The following is a 12,472-nucleotide window of genomic DNA, read 5'->3' on the forward strand; positions in this document are numbered from 1 at the left end:
GCAACCTCATTACTCTATATTCATGTAAATTAAATTAAATCATAATATTGAAATATGGTAATTTTATTATTATACAGAAAAAAATCTAAACCCACTACCAAGATCAAAGCTGCTTGGTAAAGAAAGAAAGAAGGAAAAAAAATTCTTATCATATAGTGAAATATGTTATTAGCCAACATCTGTACTTCAACAACAAATCAAAGATTTTGAAAATAGTTCAAAAATGGTCCCCACAATGTGTGAAAGTCTTAGCTAGATTCAGAAATTGAACAACAGATCTTTTCTAAAGTTAACCATGACATAACATCAGGTAACCATTGAGCATGAGTAGGCAGAACGTCATCCTTCCATTTAAGCAAGAGCGTCCTCCTAGCTATTAGAGAAATAAAAGCCAAAATGTGCAAATCAGATGTCTCCAGAATAATATCTTTTTCTCCAACAATACCGAATAAAACAGTCAAAGGGTTAGGCTTAAAATTTACTTTGAAAAGTTCGGAGAAGGTTTGAAATACTTCCTTCCAGTATTTCCCAAGACTCAGACATGTCCAAAACATATGAATTAGTGAAGCTTCTCCATTATTACATCCATCACAAAAGGGAGATATATCCAAATAAAAACGAGATAGCTTATCCTTGGTCACGTGGGCCCTATAGACCACTTAAATTGTAAGAGGGAATGGTGGGCACATAACAATGAAGTGTTAACCAATTTAAAAATTTCATTCCAAGTTTCCTCAGAAATTGAACTCTGTAAATCTTGTTCCCAAAGATTTTTAATTTTGTCTAAAAGAACATTTCTCATTCTCAGCAACATACCGTAAATATTAGATAGTGAACCATTATAAAGGTTTCAAATTAAAAACTACATCTAATAAGTTATCTGGACTTTTCCGAAATGTATATAATGGAGATCGCAGAAAGTCTCTAATTTGTAGATATCAAAAAAAGTGGGCTTTTGGTAAGCTACGCTTAGCTGACAATTGCTCAAATGAAAAGAGACTTCCTCCAACAAACAAATCCTGGAAGAATTTAATACCCAATTCATCCCATTCTTTTAAAACTAGATCGGTCATAGAGGGTTTAGAAAAATAATTAGAAAAAGTGGGACTAGAAAGAGAAGATCTCAATAAACTAAAATATTTTCTAAATTGTACCCAGATCTTCAAAGTATGTTTAACTACAAAACTATCAGTTAGTTTACTTAAAGAAAAAGGAATTGAGGATCCAAGAGGAGAAATGGTAGAAAATTTATTAACAGAGTTAGCTTCTAAAGAGATCCATACCAGACAGTCCTCACGGTTAATATAATATGACCAAAACGTAATGTTTCGTATATTGACTGCCCAGTAATAAAACCTAAAATTGGGTAAAGCTAAACCTCCATTCTTTTTAGCTTTTTGAAGATGAACTTTATTTAATCAAGAATGTTTACTTTTCCATATATAAAAAGATAGAATAGAATCAAGAAAATCAAAAAAAGATTTAAGAATGAAAATGGGCAAGGCCTAGAAAAGATATATAAATTTAGTTAAGATATTCATTTTAATAGAATTAATTCAGCCAACCAATGATAACGAAAGGGGCAACCAGTTTGATAGTGCCCTTTTAACATAATTCAGTAAGGTAAGAAAATTTTCTTTAAGTAGGTGTATATAATTCTTAGTAATTGTTACACCCAATAGGAAAATTGATTTCTTACAATTTTAAAAGGAAGGTTAGTATTAATTGATACCAAATTATTCAAAGGAAAAAGTTCACTCTTATGTAAATTCAATTTATAACCTGAAAATGGACTAAAATAGGAGAGCAAAGAAAGCACAGGAGGTAACGAAGTCTTGACATTAGAAATAAAAACCAATAGGTCATCAGCATAGAGCGAAACTTTTGTGGGTAGTACTCTTCTTAAGATACCAGTAATATCATTAGATTCTCGAAAAGCAATGGCTAAGGGTTCTAAAGCTAGATCAAAGAGCTAAGGGCTCAGGAGACAACCTTGTCTAGTTCCACGTTGAAGTTTAAATGGTTTGGAATTCCGAAAATTAGTAAGAGCCTGAGCAGAGGGAAAAAGATAAAGTAATTTAATCCATTGAGTGAAATCGGGCCCAAAATTAAATTTTTCTCAGGTTCTAAATAAATAATTCCATTCAACCCAATCGAAAGCCTTCTCAGCGTCTAAGGATATCACGTATTCCGATATCTTCTTAGGAGGAGAATAAATAACATTTAATAAATGACAAATATTAAAGTGGGAATATCGATTTTTAATAAATCCAGTCTGATCATTAGAAATGATAGATGGTAAACTATTTTCAATCCTACGAGCCAGAACTTTGGATAGGATTTTTGTATCAACATTAAGTAAGGAGATTGGTCTATATGAAGAACATTCAATTGGGTTCTTATTCTTAAGAATAAGCAAAATAGAAGCTTCATAAAAAGACTGTGGCAACCTACCCAACTTAAAGGAATCCAAAAAGACTGAACATAAATGAGGTATAAGCAGTGAGGAAAAAGCCTTACAGAATTCTCCAGAAAATCCATCAGGACCCGGAGCCTTCCCTAAGTGCAATGAGCGTACAGCCTCGGCAACTTCCTCATAAGAAATAGGTTGATCCAACTGTTTTCAGTTATCAACAGAAAGTGTAGGAATGTTTAATTGGTCTAAAAAATTATTCATTGCAGTAATATCTTTATGAGGGTACTAGTTGAATATTGTAAGAAATTTCTGGACATATTGGTTCCTATTCTAACAAAAATCTATTCAGAAGCATTTAATTTGGAATCTTTGCCTAATACATTCAATGAAGCATTAATATCGTTGATCCCAAAAAAAGACGCATGCAATAGATCCCTCCAATTATAGGCCTATAAGCTTAATTAATGTGGACTGTAAGATACTGACTAAAATACTGGTTTCGCGATCAGAGAAAGTATTGCCATCTGTAATTAATACTGACCAGGTTGGCTTCATTAAAGGCAGATCCCCAACTGACAATTTAAGGAGATTACTGCACTTAACATGGCTGAACTCCCCAAGTAGTAGTATCCCAGTTACTGCCATCTCCCTGGATGCCGAAAAGGCCTTTGACAGGGTTGAGTGGAGACTTTTAACCACAGCCTTGTCATTCTTTGGGTTTAGCTCTATCTTTAAATCATGGATGAGAATTTTGTATAAAAACCCTCAGGCTGCAGTTATTACAATGGTATCACATCCCCATTTTTCAACGTTTCACGGGGTACACGCCAAGGCTGCCCCTTCTCCCCACTGTTATTTACGATTTTTTTTGGAACCGTTGGCAATCATGATTAGAGCAGATCCAAATGCTAAGAGGGGTGAAGGGAGGCGGAAAGGAGCATAAGCTAATGCTATCTGCTGACGATATTTTATTACTGATTAGTGACCCTCCTAATTCCTTACCCCCACTAATGAAAACAATTCAATTATATTCTGAGGTACCTGGTTATAAAATCAACTGCAATAAATCTGAGGCTATGCCAATGTCAAAATTGTGTTATTCAAATTCAGTATCTCAGTTTAATTTCAGATGGGTGCCAATTGGAATGAAGTATCTAGGGGTCAAACTCAGTCAGAATTTGGATGAAATAATTACTTTAAATTATGATCCATTATTGAGTAGGATAAGAAATAATCTGGATAAGTGGGGGTCACTGAGACTGTCACTCTGGGGTAAAGTCAATGTAGTCAAAATGGTCATAGCACCTCAGTTTAACTATCTTTCTATGATGCTTCCTTTAATTATTTCAGGTTTGGTCTACAAGCAATACAACAAAATTATAAGTGATTTTCTATGGGATAAGAAGAATCCCAGAATTAAAATGAGTAAGATGTGTATTGTATGTCCAGGGACATAGGCGGGCTCAGTCTACCAGGCGTCAGGGCATATAAATTATCCTTTGAAATGACCAAGTTAGCTAAACACTGGGACAGGGCTGATGTTGATTTAGATTGGGTAATTATAGAACAGAGCCTAGCTGCACCACATTCACCCCTTAACATCCTCTCACAATATGTGGGAAAACAGGACTAATCTAAATCCTATACTATTTCACTCAAGGAGTGTGTGGAGTACAATTCATAAAGCTTGTAGAACATCACATTTAAACCAGTTATACTCCTCACTCTGGAATAACCCTGAGATATGCACTGGGAAAAGAATGGTGTACTGGAAAGAATGGAAGATTAAAGGTGTAAATACAGTAGGTGATCTCTATGAGAATGGGATTTTTGTCATACGTGGATTTGCAGAGGAAATATAATTGTAAATAAAGGGAATTTTTGGAAGTATTTACAAATAAGACATTGCATTAGTAGCATATTCAAGAACGGTGACCCACAAAGTAACCCTTTAACTGAATACTTTACATCACCACAGGAAGTTCATAAAGCATCAGTGTTTTATAAAATGCTCAAGCACTTTGTGGGTGAATCGTGTAACAATCTCAAAGCAGTATGGCAGGAGGATCTTGGAAGCATTATTGAAGATAATGAGTGGTCAAATATTTTATCAAATGTGGGTAGACATATTAGGGAAGCGAGAGGGAAATTTATTCAATTGGACACCAACTAGACCCTACAAAATGGGGACTGTTGATAATAATTTATGCTGGAAATGTAAAAATGAGGTGGGCACATATTTTCACATTGAAAGTTTTGTTATGCCGAGCAAAAAAAAATTGCTCCTTGCCAAGTGCCTAATTACGTGCAACCCAATACCTCTTTGGGACTATATCACACAGTATGCTGACTGCTCCTGCTCACTTATTTTAAATTCTCTCTGCCTCCAAGCAATCCAGAGTCTCCTCGCGACTGTGGTGCGCAAAATGGGCTGAATTTTGTGCTTTTCATGCCCCTTTCGGCACTCCTAATCCCCTGCTTGAGTCCTTTACTTGCTTTCATTTCTTTACTGATTTGACTATGCTAAAGGCCCCACACTCAAACATTTTTGTTCCTGTATTTCACAAATTCTTTCTCTTTCCATATTTTTATTGCTTTCTTACATAAAAGAATAAAGTACAGTAAGATATATAATATATATCGATTACAATATATTGGAATCACAAATATAGTTTCATTACCCCATATCCATATACATTAAATTTAAACATAATATTGAAAAGATATACTTCTATTATTATACAAAAAAAAATCTAGACCCACTACCAGAAAAAAACAGCCGTTTGGTTAAAAGCAAAGAAAAGGAAAAAATCCTTATCATACAATAAAACATATTGTTAGCCAACATCTGTGCTAAATAGCAAATCAAAGATTTTGAAAATAATTCAAAACAGGTCCCCACATGTTAAAAAAATCTTGTCTAGGTTCAGAAATTGAACAGCGAATCTTCTCTAAATTTAAACATGACATAACATCATTTAACCAATGAGTACGAATAGGCGGAGTGGCATCCTTCCACTTAAGCAACAATGTCCTCCCGGCTGTAAGAGATATAAAGGCCAAAATATGCAAATCATGTGACTCCAAAATAATATCATTTCCTCCAACAATACCAAATAAGGCAGTCAAAGGATTAGGTTTAAAATTTATTTTAAGAAGCACCGAAAAAGTTTGGAACACTTCCTTCCAATATTTTTCAAGACTTGGACAAGTCCAAAACATATGAATTAGTAAAGCTCCTCCATTGTTACATCTATCACAATAGGGAGGTACATCTGAATAAAAACGAGACACCTTATCTTTAGTCACGTGGGCCCTATGAACCACTTTAAGTTGTAGAAGGGAAAGACGGGCACACAGCGATGAGGTATTAACCAATTAAAAAATTTCATTCCAAGAATCCTCAGAAATTGAAATCTATAAATCTTGTTCTCAGAGATTTTTAAAATTTTGTCTAAAGGAATATTTCTTATTCCCAACATACCATAAATATTAGCTATAGACCCATTATGGAAGGGTTTCAAATTAAAAATTGTATCAAGTAAATTCTTATCTGGACTTTTAGAAAATATATGTACTTGAGAACGCAAAAAGTCTCTAATTTGTAAATATCGAAAGAAGTGGTTTGGGTAGCTGACAATTGTTCAAATGAAGAGAGATTATTTCTAACAAACAAATCCTGAAAACATTTAATACCCAATTCATTCTACTCTTTAAAAAGTACATCAGTCATAGAAGGTTTAAAAAAAAGTTAGAAAAAATGGGATTTGAAAGTGGAAAAACTCAATGAACCAAAATATTTTCTAAATTGTACCCAAATCCTCAAGGTGCGTTTAACTACAAAATTATCAGTTAAATTACTTACAGATAAAGGAATTGAGGATCCGAGAAGAGAGATGATAGAAAATTTATTAACAGAATTAGCTTCTAAAGAAACCCAGACCAGATAGTCTTCTCAATTAATACAATATAACCAAAACGTAAGATTCCATATATTGACTGCCCAGTTATAAAATCTAAAATTGGGTAAAGTGAAACCTCCATTCTTTTTAGCTTTCTGAAGATGAACTTTATTTAATCGAGAAATTTTATTTTTCCATATATACGGAGATATAATAGAATCCAGAGAATCAAAAAAGGAATTACGAATAAAAACGGGTACGGCCTGAAATAAATATAAAAATTTAGGCAAAATATTCATTTTAATAGAATTAATTTGGCCAATCAATGATAAAGAGAGGGATGACCAATTTGATAGTGCCTTAACGCAATTTGGAAGTGCAAAACAATTTTCTTTAAAAAGGAATTTATAACTCCTAGTAATTGTTATGCCCAAATAAGTAAATTGATTTCTTACAATTTTAAAAGGAATGTTAGTGTTAACTAATACAAAATTATTCAAAGGAAAAAGTTCACTCTTATGTAAGTTAAGTTTATATCCTGAAAGCTGACTAAAGCAGGAAAGCAAAGAAAGTACGGAAGGTAAAGAAGACTCCACATTAGAAGTGTAGAGCAAAAGGTCATCAGCATAAAGCGACACTTTGTGAGTAATACCCCTCCTTAAAATACCAGTGATATCATTAGATTCCCGGAAAGCAATAGCTAAAGCAATAAACAAATTCTAACAAATAAATTTGACTAAAAAATAGTGAAAGATTTACAATTTCATTCTCTATTTTAAGTAATTTGATTGTAGAGATTTGACCACCCCGATAGAATAAGCAAGAGGAAATTATCATCATTCATTTCAAAAAGGCAAATTCCTTCATATCCAATCTCACTGATTTTTTGGTACAACAATAATGGAGGGATTACAAATTATGTAGATTTTCAAAAGACCTTTGCCAAAGTACCTCCAATGGATGACGGAATGGGTATTAATGATTTACAACATTCAATGGTAGGACTACCACAGTTTAAAATTTAGATTTTGGAATCAAAAACAATTTCTAAATTTGCAGATGCAGCTACAATGGTGGGATATTTATAAGTGAGTAGCATGTCAATAAGTTACTGAAGGATAACTAGCAGAATGGGCAAATAGTTGGTAAATGAAGTTGTAAAATGCAAGGTAGTACATTTTGGTAGGAAATAAAGAGATTACTTATTACTTAGAAAATGCAAATCCAGGTGGGATAGAGAAGTAAGTTAACGCACGAATTAGCCAAGTCAGCTGAAGCAAACCACACGCTTGGATTTATGTCTGGGAAGGAAAATTGCACCAAATCTACACATCTTAAGTATACAGCACTCCATATGTTCTGGTTACTCCATCTATAAAGACACTGGAGAGTGTTATAACAGAAATAAGTAGATGCAAGTTTTAGGAAAGCATAAGCAGACTTTTTTTTCCAGAAAATAAAAGATTGAGTGGTGAACTACAAACGTTTGTAATAAAGTTCAAATAATACTGTACAGTGGCTGCAAAGAAAATGTTTCCACTTGTGTAGAACAACATAACTAGAGACAAATCAATACAAGGTAGTTTCCTAGAAATCAAACAGAGAATTCAGAAGATGTTTTTGTCCAGAGCAATCAGTGCATGGAAATTGCTACTACAGGTAGTGGTTGAAACAAGCAGTCAAGATAAGTTTAAGGGGAGGTGGGAATAAGTGTAAAGAAGAGGGAATAGATGGTTATACAGATCAATACTAATGAGAAAAGTACAGGTTTGAGTGCTGGTATTAACTTGTTAGATTAAATGGCCTACTTGTGCTCTGGATATCATCTGTAATCTTGTGTCAATTTTTAAGTAACCAATTACCACAAGGACCACAAACAATTTCATCATCATCAACCTTAACATTGATCTGGATAAAAATGTAGAACAAGGAAAAGAAACATAAATGACACTGTGCCAAACACTGGGCAAGAATATTGGAAACTAGCAGGACAAGTTAAGAATGGTTTTATCTGGAATCCAGGTCTTCCAAAATGGAGGCAAAGATTAAAAAAGACAAAGATAATTTGAGCTTTGATTAAAAGTGGAGAATTGTTTTCAATTCTGATGATCACACCAAGGTCACGGGGGAGGGTGCCATGGTAGTTCAAGGATTCAAAGAACATCTATTATCAAAGTACGTATAAATTATGCAACTTTGAGATTTGTCTGTTTACAGGCAGCCACAAAGCAAGAAACCCGAAAGAACCCAACTAAAAAAAAGACCAACACCCAATGTACAGAGAAAGCAAAACACACAAATCATACAAATAGGAGCAAGCAACAGTGTAACCATAAGTGTAACACTTTACATCATTAGTTGTAAGATCAAGGTTCAATTCCCCCCATTGTCTGTACGTTCTGCTGGGACCACGTGTGTTTTCTCTCGGTGTTCCATCGCCTCCCACATAGTTAGGGTCACTGAGTTGTGGGCATTCTACGTTGGCGCCAGAAGTGTGGCGACATTTGTGGATTACCTAATTTAATCTGTGCTGACTTGATGTGACACAAATGACACATTTCATTGTGTGCTTTGACGTACACGTGGTAAATAGAGCTAATCTTACCCAAGAGTATGAGCTAAAGCACTGACGAGAATAGCTCCAGAAAAAAAGGGATTATAGCTACAAAGCTGAACTTAGAAACACACGCAAAACGCTGGTGGAACACAGCAGGCCAGGCAGCATCCATAGGAAGAAGCACAGTCGACGTTTCAGGCTGAGACCCTTCGTCAGGACTAACCGTTAGTTTCAGTTAGTCCTGACCAAGGGTCTCGGCCTGAAACATCGACTGTGCTTCTTCCTATGGATGCTGCCTGGCCTGCTGCGTTCCACCAGTATTTTGTGTGTGTTGCTTGAATTTCCAGCATCTGCAGATTTCCTCGTGTTTGCATTCTGAACTTAGAAAAACTCTTTTTTTCCTTGATGCATCGAAAATGAATAAACAATTTGACAGGTGTGTGCAAAATCATAAGTTTACCAAGAGTACACTGACAGCAGGTGTTTCCTTTAACAGTTGGTTCCATAAACAAAGTCAAATTAGAGTTTGAGTCAAATAGGCAAACATACATATATGAAAAAGTTACTTGCAATGGCATCACAGACACTTAGTATTGTATAAACAGTATTTGCAAGAAAAACAAATTATACACAATCTTTAGGAGAAAGGCTAAAAACACAGGAATGTAGATAACCCCTCCTTTAAAAAAAAAAGTATTTTGGATCTGGCAGGTGAGTCAGGCATTTAAAGATGGAACTGCATGGGTCTGAGGGGAAATAATCTATTTTAGGAAAGCACCTGGGGAAGACTGGATGGTCGTACAAAGAGACAGGAATAGCCTATGGGCAAGAACTTAATTCTATGATTATGCGATGAATTTTACCATAATCCTTGGCCTCCTTTCGACGAATAAGCATGGGAATTCCTTTGGTAGAACAGATAATAGTCGCAAGAGGTAAAGCGGTGTACGGAACACCACAAATGGAACTGTATTTGATTCCAGCACAGTTTGCGGTTTGCCACAAGAGATCAGAAACCTGCAGGGAAAGACATTTGGTTTGTTATTTCAGAACCAAATAAACAGGAACTTGGAACCCAATATGTACTCACATAATGCCATACCACTAGAGGTCAGATATTCAAAGATTTAAAAAAAACTTTATTGTCATTCTAACTGTACATCAGCTCTGCAATGCAGAATGAGACAGCGTTTCCCAGGAGCAGTGCAATCATAACATAACAAACGCAACACTAAATAATAAACATAATAATAAATAGTAAAACACAACAGCCACATGTCAGTTAAAATCAAGTTATAAGTGACCAGTGCAAGTTAAAAGTGTCCAAAGCAGAGTCAGGTAGAGCAGCTATTTAGCATTCCTACTGCCTGTGGGAGGAAGCTGTTTAGTAGCCTTGTGGTTTTAGTTTTGATGCTCCTGTAACGTTTGCCTGACAGCAGAAGAACAAACAATTCATGGAGAGGGTGTGAGGGGTCTTTAATGATGTATCGTGTCTTCTGGAGGCATCGACTCTGAAAGAGGTCCTGGACAGAAGGCAGGGAGATCCCAATAACCTTCTCTGCTCCCCTAACCACCCTCTGCAAGGCTTTTTTGTCGACAGCACTGCAGCTGGAGTACCAGGTTGTGATGCAAAAGGTCAGCACACTCTCAACCACGCCTCTGTAGAATGTAGTTAAGATGTTAGTGGGGAGTGATACTTGTTTAAGTTTCCTCAGAAAGTGCAATCTCTGCTGGGCCCGTTTCACAATCCCAGTGGTGTTTCTGGACCAGTGAGATTGTCCGAGATATGCATTTCTCAATGAACACTAACAACTAAAGTAGCCAGATATACCAAATTCAGAATACAAAAGAAATACAAGAATCAGAGTAATAAGAACTTTCATAACTCAGACCTGTGCCAGTTTTGGAGAAGTGGACAGGATTATTTGATTTATCTGACAATTCTTTATCGTAGCTTCACATTTAGATGGCAAGATGAACATTTTGTCAGTGACCTATGAACTGTATTATAAATACATCTTAATGAACTTCCTCCTCATATCAGTCACATACTCTCACATTTCCAATGATTTCAGAATGAAGCAGCACCACAGCAAGATAATGTGGTTAAGAAGGCATGTGGGATATTTGCCTTTATCGACCAAGATGTAAAAAAAATTAAGAACAATTATACAAAACATAAACAAGGCCACAGCTGAAGTACTTTGTGATGTTCTGATACACCATTTACGATAGGATGGATGTTATTATACTGGAGAACAGAAGAGATTCTGGGACGTTGTATTTCAACTATAAAGAACTTGGGTTTGTTTTGCTTCGAGCGCAGAGGCTAAGATGCAAAGTTTAAGTGTCGTAGGGGAGAGAGTGAGAAACTTTTTCCTATTTGGAAGGTGACTGAAATCTGGAACGCACTTCACTCAAGAGGGAGGCAGCGGATACCCTCATAACATTTAACATCTAGGCGAACATTTGGAACGCCGCGGCAGAGAAGGCAATCAGACGAGTTGGGAAAAGGGGATCAATATATAAACAGGCACTTGGCGGCCGGCACTAACACGCTGTTTCCGCTCATGTTGTAATACTATTTGCAGATTCACTAGGAGAAAGTACCCACTAGACAGCGCTCTGTGGGAATTTAAAGGAGAGAACTGGACTGAAATACAGTTGCTTCCTTCGAAACAATACTGCCTCCCACCTCTACGAAATCCACGGCATTGCTCATCCTATCTGAGAGTCAAACTGCCGGGGGCACCGACCGATGTTCACCCTCCTAACGCTGCAGGGCAGGTCTAGACCTCTGCAGCCACAAGCGCACGGAAAATGTACCTGGTTCATGAGAGCTGGGTGGGACACAATGACTCTCAAATCGAAGTAAACAGGCGACAATATGCCACTCTTTAGCTCGAAACTGCCGAACTTCACGGCCTGAATCGCATGCAGCTCAGATACCAGCGACTCCATGCTGCCGGCGTTGGCGGGCCACACACGCACGTCCTGACCCTTGACCCCGCGCCAAGCCGAGCCTCGTCGTCAGGACGGCGGCGCTTTCCTTCACCCAACAAGTACGCTGCGGCCAGGCTTGTTGTGTAATTAATATTTCAGCAATACTGTAAACATATTGTTTGATTAAGCATTCTTTGTTGTTTACATAATTAATTAGGGTAATATGTACAACGTCATTACGCCGCTTCATCATAGGTGCGTGCCTCACTAAAAGTAAAGCGAAGGGTAGACGTGTTATTCCCAGCTCTGGGTTTTCCTTTAGATTGCTTTATGTTTCGGAGTTATAAATCCTCCGGCTTTTTACAAGCGCCAAAACATCACCTTCTTGTGAAGTTTAATGGCGATTGGCAGGCCAATATAGGGTGCATTACCGCCACCTACTGAGTTGGGAGTGTGGAGCAAAGAGCCAAGAAATAAGTCCACCGAAATCCCCTCCCTAAAAAATATCTCAATAATATCAAGAAGTCTAATAGTTTTCAGAAAGTCAAACACACACTTGTTAAGATAGCAGTGATATCCTAACAAATTTTTCATGTTAAACTTATAAGATGGTGCTGGTGAAGCACAGCGACGACTTGCTGGTAGCAGACAAAA

At 36.5% G+C, this 12,472-nt stretch overlaps 1 protein-coding gene across 1 annotated transcript in view; it reads right to left on the reverse strand.

Annotated features, from left to right (window-relative positions):
- umps (uridine monophosphate synthetase) overlaps nucleotides 1-11,885 on the reverse strand; it is a 37,372-nt gene extending 25,487 nt beyond the window's left edge. The window contains exons 1-2 of the mRNA XM_072261936.1: nucleotides 11,702-11,885; nucleotides 9,739-9,892 (exon numbers count right to left, since the gene is read on the reverse strand). Of these exons, the coding sequence (XP_072118037.1) occupies nucleotides 9,739-9,892; nucleotides 11,702-11,836 (289 nt within the window). The 5' untranslated portion in view covers nucleotides 11,837-11,885. The remainder of the gene's footprint in view (nucleotides 1-9,738; nucleotides 9,893-11,701) is intronic.
- Between the last annotated feature and the right edge of the window lie 587 nt (nucleotides 11,886-12,472).

The sequence above is a fragment of the Mobula birostris genome, chromosome 6 (assembly GCF_030028105.1).
Source record: "Mobula birostris isolate sMobBir1 chromosome 6, sMobBir1.hap1, whole genome shotgun sequence".
Taxonomy (NCBI): Eukaryota; Metazoa; Chordata; class Chondrichthyes; order Myliobatiformes; family Myliobatidae; genus Mobula; species Mobula birostris.